Below are 26037 nucleotides of genomic sequence, written 5' to 3' on the forward strand. Positions count from 1 at the left end.
AATTCTCTCTAAGAAGCCAGCCACAAATGGCTTTAGTTCTCAGTGATTTTTCCATGCAGTTGCTGTACACCAGGTACCCGTCTCCCCTGAAAGCTGTGCCAGGGGTCAGAGCAAGAAGGGAGGGTTCATTCATTAAAGGAAACTTATGCTCTTCTTCTATTCAGTTTAATTTACAATGTTTCTTCTCAAGTGTTTTCTTAAAGCCAGCTGTTATTGTAGAACAACTGAATAGATGACAGTGTTGTCTTAAGGATTCTTACGAGTCTGTTTGTTAACTGGCTGATCTCTCTTCTCTCTCCTCTTAAATATAGCTTACTGTCTGTATTATGAAGGAATATGTGAAACTGAAGTTTTTTAAATGTGTATTACTATTTGTATGGTGTTATAACTTGTTCATAGTGTCTGGCCCATTCCGATGTTCTCATCCTTTCTGAGACTAAATTCTGTGAATCAGATTTTGCAGATGAGACCACACCAGACTGCTTATATCACAGCACAGATCCCTGTGGGACTTCTCTGTAAATACTGTTCATATACTCCTATACAGTTTCTCATGTTCTAAGTTCCTCTTTATCAATACAGAAAGCTTTCCTTTGCATGATAAAGATCAATCAGATTTTGCTCAAAACTAAAAATCTGTTAATGTAAGAGTAAACATTTGTAAAGTCCTGCACAGAGTCTTGTTTTAAACAAGTTAGTTCAGCTGCAAACAGTGCACTCGTGCATGGAGATGCAAGCATAAAATAATTGGTTAGCTGGATCTTACAAGTCCCAGTCTAACTGTTCAAAAGTGGTATACACACACAATTCTCCCATATGTCTAGAAGTCAAGATTAACTTGATGTGACTGCAGTTAAGACAAATTCTGAGTTTCATTTGTGTTGCAGTTTTGAGTCCTTAAGATTAGCATTGCTGTGTGAAACAATCAAATTTGTCCTCAACTTTTTTTCATCCTCCTGTCTCAATGCAGAAAAACTTCACTGGCCTAAGACAGAGCTTTCTAAGAAATCAGTCCTGAGTCCAGAAGAACATAAGCTGAACATTAATAATGAAAACAGTCTCCAGCACCCACCTTCTGGGATCCTTAAGGACATTTTCACAACAGGAACCAGTAGCTACAATGTCCTTCTGCAGAGCAAAGAGGAGAAAAAACACCATGCTCAGAAGCAGTCATCTGCTCACCATAAGAAACACAGAAAAACTACAAAGTGTTCTACCATCTTGAGAAGCAATGAACACCGCAAAATCAAAGTCCCGCTCCCCTTGCTCAGCAGTGGATGGTACTGCACAAACAGACAACCCTCCCTCATCGTCACTGGCCCAGTGTCTACCAGCATGAAGTTTACAAACAGTATTTCGGTTGCCGGCAGTAGCATAGCACTGCCATCCCGACCCAGAAGTAGAACTAAGAGGCATTTTAATCTAACAAAGCCAAAGCAATCCCAGTCCTCAAAAAGCCATGGCAAAGAAGGTGATGTCTCTGGGCAAAAACTCTGTTTACTGACTGCAATCAAGCCTTCCAATGTGGAAAAAGAGAAGATGAAATTCTTCAAGTCAGATTTCACATACAATCCTCAATTCGAATATGCAAACCCTGCTCTGCCAAACGTGTTAGCTAAGCACAGCCATGCATCTGACAGATTTCTTAAGCAGGTATAGTTACTTTTTTCCCTCCTTTTTCAGTGGTTATTTTCCCTACACCTATTAAGGTGGCATTTGGCTTTGTTTGTAGCGAGTTGTTTCTCCTTGTCATCCTCCCCTACTGTTTGAAAAATGCATCAAAGATGACAAAACAACAGTAGAACTGAAAGAAAATTATTTTGATTAAAAAATTAAAGCCTTCCTAATACTTACAGGATTCTGTATGATAAAGGCACAGTTCCTTTTAAATGGGTTTACATGAAACATAATTTAAGGCAAGAAAGCTTTTTAGGCAGTGAAGCGGAGTCCAGTACAGGAAAAATATAATGCCTAAATAGGCTTTAATAGGCAGAGGAAAAAAGCAGTGTAGCAATTCTGCCAATCCTCTCCGTGACACAGGGATTGGGAGGAGATAGCAATTTGAGGTCATGGTTATTCAATAAGCATATGTTGATGTTCCTTGTTTTAATCAACTTTGAAAGGATATTTGCATATACATTAGACTCAGTCAAGCAGCGGACAAATTCTTTTCCACAGAGAGCTAAAATTTTAATATATCCCCCCCCTTTTTTTTCCATAATATGCAGCCACACTGGTAACATAGTACAGACGTTCCCATTCTATGTAACTAGCCTGGCTTCCTACCTGTCTTTGAGTTACAAAAAACCCAAAACCTAACAAGAACAATTAAAACCTCGCTTTCAAATTTGACCTAAGTGACAAAAATCAGAGCTTATCTATACGATATCAGTACCAGTCCTCTTCACAGTTTTGCCATTTTAAAATGGTTTATAAAGACCTTATTTAAGTCTAACAAGCTCTGCTAAATGGAGAATCTTACGTTTCAAGTGATGCTTAACTTGGGAAGAGCTCCTGACATTCCATGAGTTGCACTTCTTTGTGATAAGAATATTTCACTTAAAACCCCCGAAAATTCCTGATGAAAAGGATTAATTAATTAAAGTACCATGAGTTCTAATAACTGACCCTTGACTTCTGAAGAGTGACTTCTTTTTTCTTTCCTAAATCCAAGAACGAATGTAGGTGTTATTACCCATTTAGTCATTGTATTATAAAGCTTAGTCAGCGTTTTCACATTTAAAATATCTGTATATTTTAAAAACTCAGTAGCTGGGTTTTCATTAAGAATTTATTTTCAGAGAAAAGCTTTTCTGTTCTTAAAATCAGCTTCTATACTTCTAAGCAAGCGACTAAATCATACTGACACCAAATTAAACTACTCCTTGACTAGAGCTTTTTAGCAAGTTTTCCTTTGATTTTTATAGCAATGTTAGCAACATTAATCATAGATTACATCAAATTGACAATAGCTAATTTGCCAGACTGGATTTAATATAAACTTGTATGAGATAGCAGAGCCTTAAAAATTATCTGTGGTGATTTTATAGAGCAGGCCTGTTATTGATTTACCCTTCTTTTAATTAAAAAACCCACGCCTAAATAATACATATTTTAATAATGATTCCTCAATATTATTCTGATTTGTAACTCTTCCTTTTTCCTTTTACATAAAAAGTATGAGAAAATAAAGGCTTTATAACAAATTTATAAAAAGCAGTGAAGGATTTAATGTTCAGTGAAGTATGGTATTTCTAAAACTTACCAAGGAGAATATAAATTATTTCATAAGATTTAGTGTAAGTTCTTGGCAAGAAAAGCATTTCTTCAAAGTTCAGCTTCTAAAAATACTGAACAATATCTTGCACTTAAATGACTAAAAAGGACAACTTTAACCCAGCTCCAAGCCCAGCAGGTGGCAGTCTCTCTTTTTTATCTATAACTAGCTTTAGCAATTTTCAGCTCCACGCAAATCTGAATTTTATTTCATGCAAATTTCCTATCCAGAAAAAGCAGCATTAATCAAAATTTTAATCAGAAAATATTGTATGAGCCCTTGTTTTTCCTCAGTACTACTTTTTTTTTCCTTGCATATTTTGATTGTCAGAAGAAACACTTAGATATAGGAAGTGTTAAGTCCAGGAAAAATTAGTTGCAAAAAAAGTACTTAGAGTGTCCAGATTTGGGTCTGCAGTAAAAACACAACTGAGTGTAGTCATCCTTTTTCCTGCAACAAGGAAGAATTCAATTTTGGCTTTTTGAAACATTTACTTTTATTTGTTGCTGTAATTATTTTAGGAATCTTTCTGTTCTGTGAACCAAACCAGAATGATTTCTGGTTTATTCTGTAAAAGGTGCTTACAGCAACTTACACTTGCTTGCTCTTCTATGACTAATGTATCTGTAAAACCAACTTTTTACTGACAGAACTCACAAATTTTAAAGGGGGCTTTCAGGATACTTCAGTGAAGTGAGCTCCAAACCTGACATTTCAGAATTTTAGATGATTTTTAATTATTTCAAAAATATTTTTACCCACAATTGTGCATAGCCTGCTAGGACATTAAAACAGATTTCATTTTCTTATTGCCTTTTCTGCTTTTGTGCATGTCTATGGAATTGGTTAATATAGCATTACTGCAACATATTTGGAAGATGAATCACACCCTGCCCCATTCTTTTTTAAGGCAAAGAACACTTAATACAGCAGTGCTGCAATGGGGAACACACTGGGTGCTTATGAGCACCCACTTCTAGTCAGATCAAATATTTTAATTCTTGAACACAGCCCAACACTTTTAATGATTGACTTTTCACAGACATAAACATTTTTGAATTATTAATACATTTGAGAATAATATTTTAAATATCTCCTCATACTTTGTTGTTTCTCTCTTTCTACTTGAGTCACACAATATGTGCCTTTAGGAAAGAGAGCTGAAGAATAAAAAATTGTATGCAGACTTGCAGCTTTTCACATTAATTGACATATATAATATTACAGAAATTAATACTCTTATTGCTGTGTTTCAAGGTCAGTGCAGCAACTGTATGCTCCAAGTGCTATGAAAGTGTTCTTATTAGCACTCCTTCTGGCTCAAACTACTTGTCCTTCATTGTTAAGTTTTCTTAACCGTTAAAGTGATTGTTATTTTTTGCACAGATGCTAGAGGTGGCAATACTTAGCTAGAAATAATTGTCCCCCGCATTTGCAAAGTGGATGACTTAACAGTTGCAATTTGCTGAACCAAAATCAGCAATGAGGTTGCAACTTCCAGTAACCAGTATATTAACACCTGTTTCTTTGAATTGTACACGAAAGTATGAAGTCTATTGTTATATACATATATATTCTAAAAAATCATCATTTTGTTGAATGAGTAATCCCCCCTGTGAGAGAGCTGTACATCCTTTTCCCTTGTACTCATAAAAATATAGCAGTTCTGAGTTAATAAATGAATCAGTTGTGCCACATTACAAGTGTTTGTACTACACACATTTTAAGTCGTTAATACAAGTAGCCTACAATTAAGAAAATTTATCAGATGTTGGAAAAATAGTTAGGTGGAGCTGGAAGGCTAAACAACATAGCATTTAACACTGAGTAATCCTTTGCAGTGTCTAGGTGATGTCACAGTTTAGGCATGTTGAAGATTCAAGAATGTGTCCCTGGCTGTAATTGTAAAACAGCTCATTCTCCACTAGTAACAAATTCCCTCCTAAACTATTTAAGATTTATAGATAAAGTGTGTTAATATATAACACAAAGCATATCAAGCCATCCAAGTAGCATAAGTTCTCAGGGTCCTACACAAAATTCTCTTTCACTAGAAGAGACTGTAGATCACTTCTGGTGATACTACACTAGGAGCATCGGTTTATTTCAGGACACGGTCTTATAAAAAAAAAAAAGTACTAATTTTTAATTCGTTGCAAAGTATTTGAAAAGTATTTAATTAAAAATATTTCTACCACCTCTAAATTACTTAAACATGCTCTTTGTCATACTGAGAACAAGCATGCGAAAGAAAAGCCACTCTAAACACTGAGTAAAGTACCACAGCCTGAGTAGACTAGCCTCAAAAATCTACTCTTACCTCTCTCCCTCCTTTTTTCCCTTGACCCAAAAATGAGGCAGCCACCATTTTACATCTGCTGTTTAGACTAACAAGTTACATATGGTACATCTTAGTGTTGCCTAAAGACGTGTCTGGGAAGCTTTACCCCCCACCAAATAAGCTATGCAGAGAGGAAAGTGATGGTGCCTGTGAGACTTTGTCTCACAAATCTCACAAACAGAAACTGCAACCCTTTTGTAGCAGAGCTGCTTCTGAATGTAGGATGAGCTGACTGAATGCAGAGGCCTGACTTCTAGGTCACTGAGCCCGTTTTCTAACTTGATTGCCTCAAATGTTTCATGAGCATGTCTTACCAGTATGTGCATCTACAATAAGTCTCAAGTAACTAAGGTGTGTTGCTGCGCATGGGTGACTTGGGATTCAGAGACCTACTCGGCTGCAAATAATTTGTTTAAAAAAGCCAACACCACCACAACATAAACCTGTCAATTAGAACCCTGTCTTGCTCTTGTTAGTGCTTCTGTGTCATTATTTTCTTGACCAACAGATTTGCTGCACAAGGGGACTTGTCTTGGGACCACTGCTTCTTTTGGCACTCTTCAATAGTGATAAGAGGGATTAAACCAGACCTTTTAGATAATAATGAAAAGAACAGGAATTACTACTCCTAACTAGTAACTTGGTACAGACGCACAGTCCTCCTTCCATTTTTTTTTACCTGTTGCTGAAGAGCTTAGTTTGGCTGTTGGAACTGTGGCAGTATCAGTACCTTGCTTTCTGCTGGCCCAGAGGCTGGAAAATGAGCTCACAGTTGGATGCTGGAATAGGCAAGAGCTGTCATGCTGGTCTGGATTTTCCCCTTTCCCAGCAAGTTCTTGCAACACCTGACTTTGAGTCATCTCACCTCAGAGACAGGTGTAGAACCCCAAGTGAGGGGCTCCGTGTTGTATTCAATGCCTGGGATCCAAAAATATCCTGAACCTTTTCCCTTCAGGAACCACCACCAGCCAGGGTGGTTGTAGCAAGAAGTATCAAAACCAGCAGCATCACTGGGGACAGGGCCCACCTCAGTGCTGGGACGATCTGCCACTCCCCAGAGATTTGTATGCTGGTGGCAATGTGTGTGTGTGTGATGGCTCTCCCTGTTGTTTTGGTGCTTCGAGTCACACCTGCCCACTTGGAAAGAATTCTCGGGACTTCTGTTTTGCTTGAAACAGAATCATGGAAGAAGGTGGTGGTGATGAGCACCCTTCTTAGTGATTTCCTAATGAAGAGAACGTGTTCAGCAATGAGGAGGCTAAAGCTTAGTGACTTTCTCAATATTTATGGGTTCAAAGTTGCAACATCTGTTTGGAGGTGGCTGAACTGCCAAGATAGAGGTTACTCAGCATGGCACATAAGGTAGAGGAAGCACCCTTCAGTATCCCACTCTTCCCCTTGAAGCTGCAAACTGTGCACCAGGTTGAAGTGGGAGAGGCCAGAGTGAGTCTGTGCTTCTTCAGGGGGAAGTATCCCTGAAAACCTGCTAATCATATTGTGCTGTTGATTCAAGTGTGTCTCAGCATTTTAGGAAAAACCTGAAACGGCCCAGGAAGGGTTCAGGAGGTAGAACTTGGGTCTTCTGACTCCCAAACTCGTGCTGCCTCCCTTGGCACACATAGGTCTCAGCTGCAGGGAGTTTGCTGTTACAGATGACCAAGCAGGAAGTTTAATGCTTGTTCAGTGCTTATTTTCTCACTGTTTGCTGTGATTAAGTGGTTTTAGAAAATACCTGCACTCTGACTAAGGCAGGAGAGTCCTCTGAGAGAATACCACCAAATAAACCTACGTAATACTGCATCTCATAGCAGTAATGCCTTTATAAACAGTGTCAAACAGAGAACTGGTTAATAGAGTTTACAAGCCATTTTCAAACACCCTTATTTTTATGAGCTTGCACATTGGGTTGAAACTGCCCCCTTGGTCTCAAACGGTTTTGGCAGTCCTCTGTTTCATCAAACCTGCTCTCATCCACCCCTACTCAACTTTGATCAGCACTCTAGATTTGTCCTACTCTTTTCAAAAAATATGTAAAGTATCTTTGCTATTCTTCAAGCCTACTTCTTATCTTTTTGCTACCTTTATTGGCTTCTTTCAGCCTGTGAATCTCATTCGCCCGTTTTTCTCTATCCAAAGGCTTTGCCATCACGTTGTCAGAAAACCTTTTTTGCATTGTTTGATATGAAACTGAACTGGACCTGATGTTTGGTTTGCTGAGAGGCAGTATGGGCATCAAAATGTAATAGTCTTGTTCCTGTGTTTGTTGGGAACCCAACAGCCACATGATCCTTTGGCAATGGCCAAGTGTTGCCTGACAGAGGAGTGCTGGTTCACCTTAAGGCAACACCGTGCCTGGGGGTCTACCAACCGTTCTGCTCAGTGAATGGAGCCCTTCTAGCACCTGAGCCAATATCCTCTTCTTGTTTGATTTACTAGCAGACAGATGTAACTTGAGTGTTGGATACTTTCTGAAAGATGCCTTAAAAACCCTTAGAAGGGAAAGGACCAAATCCTGGTGACTTTTGAATATAATATCCATCCCAGCATCAGTTCCTGCAGTAAATAACTTCCAGATAATTTAATGCCAAATCTTCCCACCCACAGGATCGACTGTGTTTTAAATCACATTATTCAAAACTTTTGAGGGGAATTGCTGTTCTGTACAACAATACATTTGAACGTAAAGACCTATTTCAGAAAGTGAGGATTTGGGGGATACCGTGTAGTGTAGCTGCTCCAGGGATTGCAGTTCTCTGAGAAGCCCTGTTGCATTATAATTCTTCATCTCACTGTGATTTTTATAAAATGCTACTAATTATAATGATTTTTTTCCCAGAACTTATTACTGAGAGATAGAATTGGCCACAGGAAGAGATAGGGAGAAAAGGAAGATGTTCAGGAGACAAAACATGGTGCTGCTGGGCTGCAATTCTCTTTAGGAATGGAAATCACTGGTGCACATTCAAAGGAACTTAAGTCTCCAAGAATTTAAATGAGTACTTACTGTGTTTAATCTAATAGACTTAATTGAAAATTAATATCAACAAGTTGTGGAGACAAATTTCATGCAAGAAGATTAATTCAGAGAAGACTTCTTTCAGAGTAAGCAAATAAAGTTAATTAATTGTTCAGAGAAATTAGATACACCAAACAACTACTAGGAGGCATACGTATCTTAAGGATCTGGCACCTTGCAAAGGAAACTGCAGAACTGTTGTCATTAATTACTCAGGTTGGTGTCTGAGAATAAACTTCCTGGGACAGGGGACAGGAATTTTTGGGTTGTTCTTTAACCAAGGGTTTTGTGTAAGGCAGGAAAATGACTCAGCATTTGCAGACACTGAAAAACTTCTAAAAGAGCCCATGTTTTTAGAAGTTAAAAAAAAAAAAAAAAAGAAAGAAAAAATCCTTTGGGAAGATATACAAGCTATTAAACAAGAACTACATTTTGTTCCGATTTGTTCTTTACATCTAGTCCTTGATCCTAAATTTTGCTAGAAGGAATTGGCATTAGTCTCCAGAAATATTAGGCCTTGCATGAGGGATTAATGTATTCCTTCTTTTAATACTTAGACACTAACCTTGCTTCATTTATTTGAGAGACGCAAGAAAAAATATATTATTTACTGACATAGAAAGACCTCTCTAATCTCCTTCTATAATCTTTCAGGCACTGCCATACCTATGCATTTGTACAAGACCTGATATACAGGGAAGTTACTGAGAACCAAAATCCCCTTTACCTCGTTGGTCAGCAGTACAGATGTGTAGTTGTCCTTGCTCATATTTCTGTGCAATAAGTTTTAGGAGTTACAGCAAAAGTAACAGCACTGAACTTCTGTCAGATACCTACAGCAGCGGGTTGGCAAAATGATGCCAGAGCTACCCAGTTTGCACCAGATGAGGGTATATCCTCTATTTGTGTCTTTCAGTAGCAATTACACAGGGTTGCTTGTTTTCAACTTGAAAAAAATTAGAACAGGATTGTTAGTAGCTGTGAGAGATACGAAATGAACCCTGGTGTTGTGGACAATCAGCCACTCTGGCAGTGTCAGAATAACATAGCTGGAAACAAGCATGTTATCAGCTTCATGCATGATATAAGTGTACAACATAAAAAGAGATTCAATCTGCAAGATTTCCACCTTCATCATTAGTGGTATTTTCTCAGCAAGAACATTAATTTTTTAAGGTAATATCAGTAATATTTTTTTCTCTGAAGCAGCTTCTGTTACCATATCTGTGAAAAATGCCATTCCCTGTAGCTGGGCTATTGCTGGGCAAGAAGTTATTCTATAACACATTTTCTTTTAAGGGTGTGAAATGACGTGTTGGAAGCAAATTACTGGGAATGAGTATTTCACACCCTACCAGTAACATCTTCAACATGCAGAGTTCAGATCACATTATAGGTATCAATGCTCTGCTTTCCATCCACAAGGAACTTCGAGCTGCAGTATGTAAGAGAATTGTTGATACAAGTTTATTTGTCTAATGAAACATGTCTCCTTCATTTTGGGGGGGGGTTATAAATAAGTATTGAAATTTAAATGAAAGGTTTAAATGAAAGTTCTGTGAACAAAGTTCCCATTCTCTCTTCTCCTTTCTGAAACAGACACCCATGGTGCAGAGGATTTTATTGTAAGAAGATATTCTTGGTAGAAATGCTATTGTTAAAATTATAGTTACACATCTGCCTAATCATGGTTCAGCATTTCTAAATTAGAAAATAGCAAGAGATGAAGTGAGATGACAGTAATAGTTGATCTTTGTAAACTTCGTTGGAAAATCATAAAGAGAAACATGCTGACAAACTGCAAATGTCCTTGTGACCTGTTATGTCTGATTTACAAGGCAGTTGCACAACATTCCCAGAATTAAAGAGAAAATGGGTATTATTTCGCTAGACTGATAATCATCTGTGCCATGCTGACGTATGTGGGTCCAAGATGAGTTGATCAGAACATTTTTTTCAGTACTTTGACATTAATGGATGTCTGAAGATGGTATAAATTGATTACAGAGCACAGCAGCCTCTAAGACTACAGTTTGATAGTGACTCCCAGGGAGTTAAAAAAGAAGAAAGATTTTTTAAAAACAGAGATTGAGAGAGAGAGAAAGAATGCACATTCCAGTCTGACACGGGGGCCTTGCTGCATTAATATTTGCTATGCTTTTGTATTTTATAGTCCATTAACATTATGGAGCGGACATTGCAGAAATATGGAAGCTATGAAAAATTTGAACAGGCCACTGGAGGCAGCTTGCTGACCAAAAGTAGGATCTGGAATCATGTCAGGAAATACATGGTGAAAGAAGGGTGTCTTGGTGAGGTAAGTCATACACTGGATCAGGAAAGAAACATTTATCTAGATCTTAGAAATTACAGATGGATGGACCTGAGAGACTATCTGGGAGGCCTTTCTTTCCTCCACAATTACAAGAATATTCCTTACATCATGTTTTTCTCATTCCTGTGCCCAGTCTGATTTTTGAACAATTGAAATGATGCAGATTCCTTGTGAATGCTTCAGCCATCTCTCTGAGCCTGTTTCCTGATTCATATATGCTTTTTCTTAAGTTCACCTCTTATGGGAGTGCCCAAGAATGACACCCTTCCTTCCCTCCTTTTTTCAGCTACTTGGAGGCTAGCACATTTCCATTTATTCATCAGTTCTGCCATCCGTTCTCTTGTGTCAAATTATTCACACCAAAGGAAAGAGTTAAGAAATGGCCAAGAAAAATAAGCAGCAGCCCAAGAGACTGATTTATAAGAAGCAACACAAATGAAAGTGACATAAATGATTTAAAATGTCTGAAAGAGGTTGGCTTGTTGAGTTGGTTTGAGTGCTGGATTTTCCTGACTTCAACCATCTAATTTTTTTAGAGTCCTGTGAAAAAAAATTATTTCCTATATTCAGGATTTTAAAAGCTCACTTGACTGAGTTATGTAGAATTGCTTGGAAGAGTCAGATGAATTTGAATGCATAAAAAGAGAATTATTTCAAATGAAAACACCAGCTGACACAATCTAAGACTTGGGTAAGATCACTGGCAGCAAGCAAGAGGAGTCTGGAATGGGAGATTAAGAGACAAAAATTAGTTTCCCAGGAACTAAGTTTAATTAGTAAACATAATATTATTAGGAGAAACTGTTAAACTCATCACACCCTTTTGGGAGACTGTAACTTGACACTGATAGCAGACTTTACTTGTGTTTCTAAGAGTGAGGATGTGAAACTACAGTTTAGAGCAAACAGAAAAAAACAAATTTTGGTCTTTGCTGTGCTTTTATCTCCCTTTGCGTTCATTTTTGTCTTAGTTTGTCTTCATGGAAGCAGGATCCTACGCTCTTATCGAACATCTTATGTCCTTCTTAATGAAATGCTTTACTTTCTCTGCAAAAATAGGGTTAATAAATCATGCTTAGTATGGTCTAAAATATTATGCAAATAGTCTCTCCAGTTGAAGAGGTGTTAATAAAGCTAAGTGGTACCCATGCTTTAAATCTAAATGCTTTGGGATTTACCTGTCTTTCCTGCATGTTAAATATAAGTTTTATGGGACTGATCGTTTGCTGTTGAACTTGAAGCTGAATGGTGGGTTTTGAATACAGGGAAGTGTCATGTTAATGGCTTTGATACCTGGGTCCTTTTTTATTAACTCTGACATGAAAAAAAATTTACCTCTCTTGTAGGTACTCTCCCTTGTACTCTTCTGAGCAGTACTGTTTCTTTAGGCATTACATGAAGAGGGAAAGGTGCTTAGTCTTCAACAGAGTTTCTCTTCTTCCTCCCAGTCCCTTGTTTAAAAAGTCTTTTTAAATTCAAATAACAAAATATATCCATATGCATTAATTTTCGTCTCTGGCAGTTTTTGTTTTGATTACCAATTTTCCAAGAGAAAACAGGAAAACAAGAACTACATTCCTGTATAAAACAAACCAAACCCATACCAGTATTTTAATAATATTTCAAGCCTGTCTCATGCATCAGGAAAAAAAATACACAGTGCTTCCCTCTCTCATTCATGTGGCTTTAGAAATGCAACTAAAAAGATTTCAGACAGTTAGGTATATGGATATCTAGTCAATTTATGTGTGCTTGTCTTATTTTTCAGTTCTCGGTAATACTAGGATGATTAGACACAGTTCAAAAAATTGAATTTTTCTCTAATTTACTCTGCATATGATTGTTCCCTACCCCCCAAATCGAGTCAGTGTTACTGTATTAAAATTTTACAGTCTCATGTCTGTCTATCTTAACCCTCATGCTAAACCCCACTAGAGTCTGAGATTTGTTCAAGGCAGCAACACGGGTGACTAGGACAGCTGAGTGGAGTCAGAGGTGTCTCTCATAGGTGACTGCTGGGAGCAAGGAAGAGTTCTGAAGGGCAAGGGACCAAAGAGAAATGAAATAATGGGAGAGCTGAAGGAAAAAGCAGGAACAGGAGCGAGAAGAGAGCTCTTTGCCACCTGCACTCTCTTATCTTCAGATTGTGGTCCATCTCACGGAGGACCTGCTATCTCGAGCCTCAATGACAGTGGTGAATGGCCGCCCCACTCTCACTATCAATATCTCCACTGCGCGAGAGCACTGGCTGGAAGGGATGCTGAGACATGAAATTGGTATGAGCATGACATCAGTTCTTCAGGCAAAGGGGAGTACTTGCATGCATTCTTACTTATTTTGCAGTGATGGGCCAGGCACTGTATATATACAGAAGGAGGGAATGTCCCTATGCTGTAGGTGTGCTAATGGGAAGGAGAAACCTATTTATCACTGCAGCATGCAGTAAAAGGAAGATAATTCATTTGAGGATTCCTAGAGTTCATGTACATTAGCATTCTAGGTCAGGTCAGGAGCGAGGTTTTGAAGTGAGTCCACCAGCTAGTCCCACCTACTGCACTGAGGTTCACATGCCAAAGGGATCTTGGAGCAGGCAAAGCGAAATCCTTTCAGATGATGCTAGGCCAGAGGCTATGCTCCAGGGCATACCTTCTGTGCTGCCGCTGCTCAGGGTCACTTTGCTCATGAGAGAAATTTAGAGCTAGTCTGGAGTTAAAAAAAGGGGAAATAAAAATAGTGTGACCGTTCAACCTCAGCACCAGCCATTTCACTTTACAAATCTGCTTCTGTTCTGCTGCACTGCTTGCAAACGTAGGCATGCTTCTAGTATGAAGAATTTACCCAGCGACCACTAAACTGGTGTAAGATTGCCTTGATTTTGCATTATAGAAGGTTGGCCCAGCCCCATGGAAAATTTCTACAAACCTTTCAGGGACTCTGTTTTAATTAAGTACATGAAAACTAGATAAACTTGGCTAGTACCTGAAGAATAAGCCCTGAAATTGCTTTGGACCACTGTTACATTGTCGGGGGACATAGCCTCTTCCAAGGCTGCAGCAGGGCTGTTTAATCACCTTCAAGAGGCAACATTTCAAGGGCCTCCTTACTTTGATTCTCCTTCCTTCTGTTCACTACAATGCCTAGCCTATGCTGGAGGCATTCAGCTCGTGAGACGCTTTCATAAATTCCACGGATTTGGGAACTCAAGTCCGGCTAACACTTGTATTCCTTAGGCATTTTTGTGACTGCCACCTACAGTCAGCAGATTAATAATTGCACCATGTATTTAATTCTGACAAAATTCTCTTGTAGACGAGGCTAAAGTTGGCACTTTTCCCAGTGCTCAGTCCTACCAGTTTAGAGTTCTGAAATGGTCATCTCCTTCCATATTTTATAATTTCTTTTTAATCATTAGATGCTACTGTTCTAAATCCCATATTCCTTTCTTTTAGGAACTCATTATTTTCGGGGTTTTAACAACAACAGCCAGCCTTGGTGCAACTGGAACGGACGTAGAAAACACGGGTTAAAACCAATCAACCCTACAGAAGAGGGACTAGCGAGCATTCACAGTGTCCTGTTCCGCAAAGACCCTTTTCTCTGGAGAGCTGCCCTACTCTACTACACAGTGTATCAGGCCAGCCAAATGTCTTTCAGTCAGCTTTTCCAGGACGTGGGGAAATTTGTCAAGGACCCCAATACCAGGTGGGATTACTGCGTACGAGCCAAGAGAGGGTGGACTGACACATCACAGCCAGGTGGGTTCCCTATTTGTCTTCTCTATTTTTGTACTTCAGGGAGGTTTTCAGAACAGAGCTCCTTCATCATGTCAAACAGTAAAACCTTTGCAAAAGGAAGAAGTGGGTCTCTGCACTTTCTCAAATGAGGCAGCAGGAGGCTGAAAGTGCATGTCCATGAGACTTTCAAAATGAATCAATAATGGATTTTTTTTGTTGGAAGTGGGAATGTAAATTGCAAAACCATGAAAAAGTCCATACTCCCAGTTTGACCTCCTTTCACTTTTATTACAAGAGATGTAATGTTGCTGTGGATATTCACATACACCATCTTCTGTGTTTGATTTCTTTCTGGCTAGTGGGTTTAGCCTTCTAGTTACATTTGGGGAAGGTTTTCAAAGTCTGGGATATAAATATCTAGTTTTTAAAAATAAAATTGTTCTGCTCATAATGGCTTCTGAGAATATGCTTTGAACAAACCCTGATAGAGTGCAACATATCTTGATTCCTTTTAGGCTGTTTCAATAAGGATCAGGTGTACTTGGATGGCATCCTCCGAATCCTGAGATACAGGGAGTCCATTGATTTCCATCTTCTAACAGCCCTTGGAAAGGTGAGCAGACTCATTCTTAACAAAGGGTACAGTTTTATCATTTCAGCAAGCCTGCCTGTAAAGAGCTGTGAGTCATTGTGCTCAGTTTTACTTTGATCTAGAGATCTCTTTTCTGTACAGCACCTTGTATTATTACACAGTGCAAGTTACAAATATTTTGAGGTTCTAAAAATTTCTATGAACTTTTCCTCATTCCTCACTTATCAGATTAAGATTTTATGGTCGTATTTCTCAGACTTTCCTCCCTTTACAGGGTACTTACCTGACTTGCAGTACAACAGACTGCCTTGTGCAAGCGAGACAGGGGCTAGATAAGGTGGTGGTCCTAGTAGAAAACAAAATAAACCATTTGATGCTAACGCATCCCCCTCCACCACAAAGAGTTTTTAATTTCAAATATCTGTCACTGATGGCACCTCTGATGTTTTCAAATAACGGTTTGGGTTTTTTTCCCTAGAAAATATGGTATTTCTACATTCACAGAACATATTTTATGCCCATTCTAATTGTCACTGCTTTTTTGTTCTAAAATCGTTACTAAAAAGGTGCAGGGTCTGGAGCACATGTCGTACGAGGTGCAGCTGAGGGAACTGGGGTTGTTTAGTCTGAAGAGGAGGCTGAGGGGAGACCTTATCACCCTCTACAGCTCCCCGAGAGGAGGGTGCAGAGAGCTGGGGATGAGTCTCTTGAACCAAGGAACAAGTGACAGGACAAGAAGGAATGGCCTCAAGCTGCGCCAGGGAAGGTTTAGACTAGATGTCAAGAAGCATTTCTTTCCAGAAGGGGTTGTTGGGCGTTGGAATGGGCTGCCCAGGGTGGTGGTGGAGTCCCCATCCCTGGAGGGGTTTAAGAGTCGGGTCGACATAATGCTGAGGGATATGGTGTCATTGGGAACTGTCAGTGTGAGGTTAATGGTTGGACTGGATGATCTTCAAGGTCCTTTCCAACCTAGATGATTCTGTGAAGGGCAAAAAAATTTGTCACACTTCCTTAACCAAATCCTTGGATTGCTAAGTTTCCACAGTTCATACTCACATAAACCAGGATCCAAATTGATGTTAGGCTTGCATTTAGAGCACTTCTGCCCCTTGGCAGTCATGAGCGATAAAGGGAATTGGCATATTATGATAGAGGGTTTTGGTCCACATTTAAGAAGTTTTGCCTTTGGTGTCAGAAACATCTGTACTGGTGAGCAGAGCTATTTAGGTAACTGAACCAAATTAGGAAGCTCTGAAAATAAAATCACACTGTTAAATAAGTCTCTGCAACCTTATTCTCTGAAAGTTCCTTTTCCTTTAAGCCTGCTTAACTCCACACAGCCTCTGCCTGCTAAACTACTGAACACATACGGTTCCTGTGCGGCTTTATCCCCTTCTATCTTAAGGGAATCTGCAGGATTATCAAGCCACTTCAGAAACATAATAAGTCATTTCTCATATAATTAGAGATTCCACTATAATCCATATGGCAATGCATCCATATTAAGGGTCTACAACCAGTTTAATTCTAGCAGTATGATAATTTATAAATGCTTGACTTTACAACTTCTAAAATCAAGGGATCTTAAAGTCTACTCTGAATGTTTTTGTTGCACGCATCTTCTGCAATCAAACTGGAATAAGAGCAGTGTATAAGAGCAGTGCCTGCTTTCAGCATCACAAATTGGTTGAGGTCTTCAGGGATCTCTCAAGATCATTTAGTCCAACACCCATGCTTAAGGAGGGTCAGCTAGAGCAGGTTACCCAGGACAATGTCCTATTGGGCTTTGAATATCCCCACTGATGGAGACTCCACAATCTCTCTGGGCAGGCTGTGCCCGTGTTTTACCACTCTCACTATAAAAATGTTTTTTGTGAAAAACAAGTTCTGGGAGTGTAGAGAAATGTGAAACTTGCACTGAGGTCTAGCCTATGGTTATTACAAGTTTATCAGCACTCTAAAGAGTGATTTGTTTGTTTGTTTAGGGTGGAATAGGAAGATCAGGTTGTTCCAAAGGGTGTATTAAGGTCAGCTGGCGTGTCTTCCAGGTTAGAAGAAAACACACAGAATTTAAACGTAGGGGAGCCCAGCATTTTGTGGGAAAATTTTCATTGCCTTTTGAAGGTTCTCAGTGTTGTATTGTAACATTTGAGCTCATCTTTCTCAGCATATTCAAAACATGCCCATCACCTTGGGCATAATTTCATTGCAAATACAATAAAGGTATGAACATAATAGGAAATGAAAACAGTCAACTATATTGCTGACAACAAATAGCTTCTGTGCTTTAGTAGATAGTTAACACAGTTGTAAGACCAGACCACTGCTTTCTCAAGTGAACGTATTTCAGACAGAGCCATGCTGAGGTTTCTGTGTCTTCTGTTCTCATCTGAGTGCTAGAGATCTCCCTGGTGGAGGCAGCTGTGCCTTCCTGATGCTTCTCCTGACATTACTTACAGTGTAGAAGGGAGCGGTGTGTGGAAACAGAACACATGCAAGCTGTTCAGTATACCTTGAACCGATTAAAGAAAGAGCTTGAAGCCTCAGAAAAGATGCTTCTTACAAGGAGCAGTTTTATCAGGAAAGAATCGAATATGGGAAGCACTGTAAAACATACATGTACTAATCACATGCAAACGGTATTAAGGAGAAACAGAATGCGGATATTGGGTGCACTTCAGTATGGCATAATTACCAGAGTTTTAAAAAGCAAAAGCAGCAAAATGACACCTACTATTGAGTTTCCCAAGAATGTGAACACATTACAAAGAGCCTAAGGAAGCCTGTTTTAGCCTCAGTCTTTTTTACCTAGTACAGTGATTTTAATTACATGTGGTAATAAGGAAGACAACCAGTTGCCATGGTAGGATGAGGTTATGTTTATGATCTCCTCAGGATGCCAACTTTTGTCATATTTTAGCAATTGCAGGGACTGGGGGAAACCATGCCTCAGATCACAGATACTTGTTTCTTGGATGCAGCAGTACAGAAACCCTTGAACATAAATATGAGGGGGACAAGGTTCTTTTTCTTTCCTTTATTTGGGCAGAAAAGAGGTAGAATTCCAAGTTGGGACAGAAGGGAAGGTCAGTATTTAATTTCATTTGGTGCTGTGTCTCCAGACTTAGAGGAGATGGTATGATTTTGTATAACTCCTACGTTTCTGCTTCTAAATACATTAATCAGGTGTAATGCCACACCATTTTCAAACAGCAGTATCTTAGTGACTTGAGTAAGCCTGAGCATGGGTATATGTTCATTTTTTAAATCAGGATGCATCTTGTCATTGCAGCAAGAAAAGCACATGTGTACTTGGATGCAAATTCATTCTCTTTTCAGACTTTGTTCCCATTATCATCAGCAAGATACACATCTATCAGACTGCCTCTATGGGTCAGGTTTAGCAATCTGGATTAGACCATCCTGTCTTTCCAGAGACCCCTTCCTTGCCCTTTACACATTGGTGAGTCATTCATGCTCACTTTAATCTTTTCTGAAGAGAAACCATCACCTTCTAAGAGGGCAGGCTGTTTCCAGGGAAACCTCACTGAGCAGTGCTTCACTCCTAGGAAGAAACATGGGGTGAAAAGGCTGGAAGGAGCAGGCTCCACTCTCAAGCCACCTGGCACAAACCTGCTGTGAGGAAATAGGATGTGCCAGTTAGTAAGGACAGCCAGGCATTTGGTTTTTGCCAGTACATATGCTTCTGTCTGTAGGGTGCCCCAAACACGCAGCTTGTAGACAAAGCAGCAACCACATAAATTTCATCACACTGGATTGCTGCCCAATGAGTCCTGCTCTGTGCTTGCAGGGCAGCTTATGTAGCTGTTGCACAGTCAAGGCATTCATCCTTTCTGCATCATCATTCACAGCACCTTGAACTACTGTGAGCTCAAGACTTGAAGTCCTAGCTCTTAGAATCATAAGACTATGGAGGAAAATCTCAGCTTTCATTAGAAAAAGAACAGTAGACCCTGTAGTAGCTGGAAAACATTTGGGAGTGTCACACATATACCCAGAAGAATGTGATGCCAAGAGGCAAACCCAGTCTCTGCCCTGCTATTGAATGGGAAAAAATAAAATAAAATTGAGAAGCTTAAGGGTTGCCAATGCTGTAGTTAGTTAGTAGAGGTGCATTTTAATTTGCTTTCCATAAGCACATTTGATTGTGAAAATGAAAACAGCAGAGTTCAGGCCAGCTGGCACCAGGCCTTCCCCCAAGCCAGAGCCTGCCTGCTTCCAGTGCCATACCTGGGCTGCACTCCCTTTCTAGTTCCTCAGTCTTTGGCACAGTTTTTTTTCCATTCTTATGTTAATCTTTCCACCACTTTGAGAAAAGACTCCGAGACTCATGCGTGCTCCACCCTTTCCCTCTGTTCCTGCAGCTGTTGTAGGTCATTCCCATTCAGGTTCCATTGAGTCTGTTCACTCACTCACTCAAAAGCAGAATCGGGAAGTATGGATGCATTTGCTAAAATTACTTTTTTTTGCATCTTCTGCAGAGACACACAATTGTTCATGTTTTCAAAGGATTCTCACAAGCTTTTAAATCCCCCTGCTCTGAAATCTTTTCTCATCTACAAGAGAGGATTTAGATCTGTAGCAGAGAAATAACTGGACTGTGGTGCAAAATTAACTCATGTCCTTCCTTACAGATCTCGTATGAGGATGTGGATCGCCTGAAAGGATTAGCTGTGATTGAGAACATGAGGGTACCACACTTTTTGCAAGACCATGCCCGGTATATGGAACACTTGGAAAAGATCATGGAAGTCAATGAGCTGACCGATGAGGAGCTCCAGGATCTCATAAATTAACAGTATTAGCTCACCATTCACTTATTCTGTGAAGATGTAGAACTGGACTTCCCAGAGCTTGTGAAAATGGAATTATGAGAGGTGGAGTGGGAGGGAAGGGTGGCCAGAATACATGGAATTCCAAAAAAGCCTCTTTCTGTTCCTTTTGCATTGTGATTGTATACTGATTATTTTTTAAGGGGTTTGTGCATTTTTAAAAATTTGGCTTAGGAATTCCTTTGCAGTGATCTGTCCAACCATGTACTGTGTTTTGTATGCCAGGTATAGCGCATGGCACTGTCTTTTGTAATATACTGCCTTTTCTCACCCAGGTTTAGAGGTGGAGGAAAGGAAAAATAGGAGAAATTCCCCTTTCACTTGTGTTTGCCCTGTCTTTGGTCATAGCTTTCAGGTTTCATGGCAATAGAACTGCTGTAGATTATGCTACATTGCTGTCTGTGTAACTCTTTCCCATTTGGTCTTCATTGCAGTGAAAAAAGAAAGTTTAAAAACACGGTGCACAGAAGCAGGTCTTTGTGCCATAGGATCGAAGCTCTGTAATGTTATAAAAAGTTTGGGTATTTTTACTGGGAGACTTAGCATTTAAAAAAAAAAAACAAAAAGAAAATAAGCATTGCTGTTTTAATGGATGTAAGCAAGTAGCAAAGTTATCCCCCTTTATCCCCTCAAAAATTTACACTGTTCCACAGCTTTATCTGTATAGGACATGTTTTGGGAAGCTGAGTTCTGGAAAGGGTCTCCCTCCTTTGAGGACCAGCATAGCATATCTAGGAAGTTCAACATGGCAGTGTTTTGGAAGAAGGATTGGGCAGAACTGTGATTTCATGACTTACGTATTTTAAATACATTCAGGAACACAGGGACATGATTCAGTACAGCAGGCAATACCCAATCTTCTCTGGGTCACCTGAGCCTACAGAGGGTCAAGTCAATTTTTGGAGCAGTACCTCCATGCTGCAGCAAGCTTGAGCTTGCAGAGCTCACAGAAGAAACAAGATGTGAATGGGGGGCGCGGGGAAAGAAGACTCACAAGTGCCCTATTCCTGTGTTCCAGCAGAAGTGCTACACCACTCTGAAGCAACCTTACCTCTGTTTTAACTGCTGGTGCTATGTCCCGAACCAAGAAGAGAAATGACCTTACTGTAAGGCACAGCTCACCACATGATAAATACCTTAGATGGCTCAAGGAAGACTTAACTACATAAGCTACATATTCTGATTCCAGAGTATTATGGAATTATCAAGGCAAATTTTGTACCTATAAGTATTCTGACATTTTCTGGGGTTTTGTTTTAGTAGATGGCATTTTATCAGGGCTCCTCTGAACTCCTGGGAAGCAGCTATGGTAGGAGAGGCTGGGCAGGAACTAGGGACATCTTTGGACAGGGCTTCTGCCATTTCTTCCTCTTCTGCCTTGGCCCACTGGTAACAAGCCTGGCATTGGATAAGGCGGATAGAGGGAGCCAAGGTTTCCTCTGCACCACATTTGCATGGACCCGAGCCCTGGTATGCCTCCCTCCCTGCTTATCGTGTTCTTGAATGAAATGGATGGAAAAACCCTCCCACCTTATTTTACACCCAGGGCATTACCAGCCATGACAGCAAAATCATGAGAACACATTTTCTGATGCACAGGAAAATCTGTGAGGGAAAGCTCTCAGTTGGCTACGAGGTCTGAAGGGTTTTGAATAATCCCATAAAAGCAGCTGCCTTTTTTGCAGGTGCATTTGCAGCAGCTGGCTGGCTCACTGCTTCGAAAAAGAAAATGCACTCAACAAGCATAAATTTACTAAATTTGGTTATTTTCAAAGCAGGGACCAAGAACTGCTTGCAGCAGCCTTAATTTTGTATTGTCAGTATTGTTCACGAGCTGAAAGCCTTTCAGCCTCTGTATGCTGAAATAAAAGCCCTCTTTCTCTCCTTGTCCCCTTCAGGCTGTCTAGTTTGATCACTGGTGAATTTGCCTGCCCAGCTTTGGTTTTTTGCTGTGCTGAGGAGACACGGTGTTGCAGCAGCCTGACAGGAACTATTTGCATCACCGCACCCACATGCTCCAGGCTTTGGCTCCTTTGCCAGAAGCAGCAAGAAAGACACACATGACTGAGGCTGAGTCAAACATCACAGTCAAAAGCTCTCTTTGGAGTAAATCGGGCAGAGATTGTTCGAGCTATATTGTGAAAGAATCTGGCTCATTTTGCCGGCTCAGGGGCATGAGAAAGGGCCAGTCCTGTATGAAAGGGACAATTCTGAACTGATTTTCTTCTTATAGGAGCGATCCTTGACTTCCTCCAGTGACTTCTACATAATCAAAGTGCTCTTCCTCCTCCCCCAGCAGTAATGTTTTATAATCTAAGTGTGTGTACATAATGTGTTCTTGAAACCAGGAGGCTATGCTAGTCACCCTGCCTTTGCCGCAAAATACCATGCCTACAGCCCTTCGTCCAACAGCCAGCTGACTCTGTTACCACTCTGTAGCCCTAAACACTACTACAGGCCTTTTTGCTTTACACAAAGACCCTCATCACATTTTTGTCAAAGTAGTAGGTGCCATCAAACTTTTGTTCTTTGTTATGCCAGAAATAGATTTGCAAGGTTGGAGTCTGGAAGTGGTCAGTATCAAAGTAACACTGTAGCAATGGATGAAGCTGTCAACTTCTGTTTTCAGCATCAGATTTGTCCTTCCTCCTTTGTAAAAGTGTTTCAAATTTTGAAGTGTAGCTTTTGTAAATATTCCTGATTTTTTTATTTTTTTTTTCCCACTGTGAAGAGTCTGGTTACTAAGTCGTGATACTGAAGTTCTGTTATAAAGCATACGACAGCAGTCCACGTGAGCTCATGTCACTTTACAGTTTCACGATGTCAGTGATGTGATGACAGCCTTTCCCAGCAGTCTGTCTCATTTGCTTTGCTGTGTATCCACATCTTGCTACTTCTACGTTATTCCTATACAGAAACCTGGTCAACATTGGAGAAGCTTCCCAGTCTCACCAGACCAATCTTGAAAGGCATTTTATACAACTTTTACAAATAAAGATAAATGAAAGAATGACAGAGACGAGAGTACTGAAGTGTTATATCATACCGTGTGAGAGCATTACTCTCTTTCAGTGGCATTAGCTCTGCAGCTAGTTGGACATCCCAAGCTGTGCGTGGAAAAGATGGCTTTCTGATCACAGTTTTGAAAAAGTTGGGGTTGGAGTCATGAAAGGTTCTGCTGAAGCCTTACATTGGGTACAGCTCCCTCTGCTCTGTCAGAAGGCCTGGCTGCTCACAGGGAAATTACACACTCTCCCTTTTTCCAAGATATGCTCTGAGGCATCATCAGAGCCACTTTGCTGTGATGCGTTTCTCAGCACCATCCATGCAGGAAATGGTAACTCCAAATGCTCTGCTTTAACACTTGGATCTGCCCCCCCCCCCGTTTCATTTCAGGGCTTTGTGTCCCCTCTCACATTATGAAACATGCTTGCTTATCTTCAGGGAGTCCTGTCAGCTCCTTATGGATAAACTCCCTCACGTATAAGTAAGGATAACATTTAAGGGTTGTGGGTTCTTTTTAACAGAAATACTTTAAAAGTCACTAGCTGATGTGCCTTGCGAGATAGCTAAATATTATTGCATTACATTTGCCCTCCCTTGTTAGCCAGTTTGGAAAACGCAGCCTGAAATCTCCTGCCACCACAGGCTCCCAAATCACCACTGCTGTCTCTCACCCAGTGCATCCCAGAGACCCCCTTCTACAGTGTCAACAGCATGAAACAACGCTCGAGCCTTGTATTCCAGTACTGAATAAATTTCCCATTTGTTACAGGCGATCTGCAGGAGTACTGAACTCTGAAATCCTTTTTCCAGCACTCAGGTGCCAGCCTTGTGAAGCTGGATGCCCTGCAAGCAGATTGAGGAGCAATTCCAGCACCGAGGGTCTCAGTGATGCTCCTGCCTGCCTGGTGAGGAGGGAAAGCTGGAAATCCTGTATGCTGGAAACCAGATGGAAGTCTGACAACACACGAGTCAGGGTGGAAGTTGAAAGAGGCACTGTCTAAGCCAAGAGAAAAGCAAAAGGAAACAGCTAAAACAATAGGGGTTTTTTTTAAGGAAGTGTTCATTTAAAAGTGTTCTAAATTTCATAATATATTAGCACCAAATTAAGAAGTTGAATTCTTTTCAGTATGCAGTTTAAAATGAGATTGTGTATCTTTAATATACACAGGGGAGAACATAGTTTGGCTTTGCTGAACAATTACAGTTTTCACAACTGTAAGTCTATATTAAATTAAATCCAGAAAATTTGGATATTTCATTTTAAACACATTCATTTACTTTGATTCAATAATAAAAAGATGCTACCAGAATTACCTCTCAAGGCACAGCCGTACCCTTCCCATTAAAGTTGTCTAAATAAATTTCTTATGGTGCTGCTGAAATATTTTGTATCTTCCTCAATCGCATAGTGCCTCTGAGACACAGCTCCATTTCCTAAAGTGTCTATGGACACACAGGGCAAAGTACAGTGTTATTTCAGCTCTGTAGATGATAAAGAAAGCAAGGCTGAAGTTACAACTATGCTGGCTAGTGTACAAAGCAGAAAAGAATGTGGATGGAGACCACACAGCCAGGGCTTATGTGAGTGAGTGGGGTTGGGTTGGACAGATGTGGTTTTAAAGAGAAAAATTTCCCCAAGAAAACTTGGTGGTGGGAGAAAGGTGACTGGTGACACAGGAGCGGCTGCCTCCAGGCCACGGTACCCTTCTCGTGGTGCAGTGTCAGAGCAGGGTGGGCACATTCCCACAGGGACCCTCTCCGCTGGCCTGTGCGATGCTGGGGGGATTTGGAGGAGAAAGAGAGCACACGCCAACACCAGTCCCCCTGCACAGTTCATTGGATATAGCAGAGCTGGGCTCACGTTCAGGTCCTGTCCCAGCAGCACCCTGAAAATTGTGCTTGGGGCTCTCCTGTACGTACATCAGGGTCCAATTTCCATCTCATGCCACGTCACAACAAGAGATTGGTCAGGATGTCTCTTCCAGCTTATTTTCTGTGTTTCGTGCTTGGATTTTTGTCTTGGTCTCTAGCACTCATCCTTCAAGCTGTGTTTATTTAATCACACTCCTTCACTTTCCATTTTATCTCAAGAATACCTTCACTATCACATCATCCATCTCTGAACCTAGGAAGTAAGTCAATTCACTCCCACCCATCAAAAAAATACATATGTCATCTACGAGTCAAACTTCTCCCTCCTCTTCCCCTAGCAATATTTTAAAGATGAGGTCCCTTGTATTTCTGATCTTCCTTTACAGCTTTCAGAAAAGAAGCTTTTCCAGGTTTGGGCAAGATATGTCACCAGACACACAGGACCTTGTGGAGAAGCCTCCAGCTGTGATTCACTTCTCCTTCTGGTCTCCCATCTCCATCTTTCTTCCTTTTCCAGCTCCTCTCTGCCCCACACTCCTCTAGCTCCCATAATCCTTGCTCAGGTATTTCTTCCCCCTTTTCCATAGGACACTCCATGTTGCAGCTATGTCCTAGATGTGCGTCACTTCAGGGAGCCCCCGTGCCATTCCTGCCTGTCCCCCCACTCCCCATGTGTTTGACATCTCTCTCACATCCCCTTCCCCTCCTCTGACTCTTTGAGGCTCCTTCATGGCCTCGCCTGTCCCAAAAGCAAAAGAAATATTTTTCCTTCTCTTTTAAAGTGAAAAATGTGGTTAAGTGCAGCTCCCTGCCTGTTACATCGCTGCTGCAGATAGAAAGGAGCAACAGCAGGTCTCCAGCCTGGTGGGACAGGCTTATTTCTAAGCATAAAGCAATGCATGATGCTAGAAGCAGACATACTACTCCCTCCATCCCAGAGGTGACACACAGGGAAAAGCATGGCACGTATCAGCCCTTTGGGTCTCCAGATATGCTCCATACAGCCCCCCA

At 40.5% G+C, this 26037-nt stretch overlaps 1 protein-coding gene across 1 annotated transcript; it reads left to right on the forward strand.

The window, feature by feature from the left end:
• Positions 1-837: 837 nt before the first annotated feature.
• Positions 838-24592, forward strand: KIAA0895 (KIAA0895 ortholog; the record flags this gene model as incomplete). Its single annotated transcript, XM_026843821.1, has 6 exons — positions 838-1653; positions 10808-10951; positions 13113-13245; positions 14419-14724; positions 15219-15316; positions 19951-24592. Coding segments are annotated over 6 exons (1659 nt in total), but the record flags the coding sequence as incomplete, so codon positions are not given.
• Positions 24593-26037: the final 1445 nt, after the last annotated feature.

This window comes from Athene cunicularia (genome assembly GCF_003259725.1).
Source record: "Athene cunicularia isolate RWA chromosome 2 unlocalized genomic scaffold, athCun1 chr2_part2, whole genome shotgun sequence".
NCBI lineage: Eukaryota > Metazoa > Chordata > Aves > Strigiformes > Strigidae > Athene > Athene cunicularia.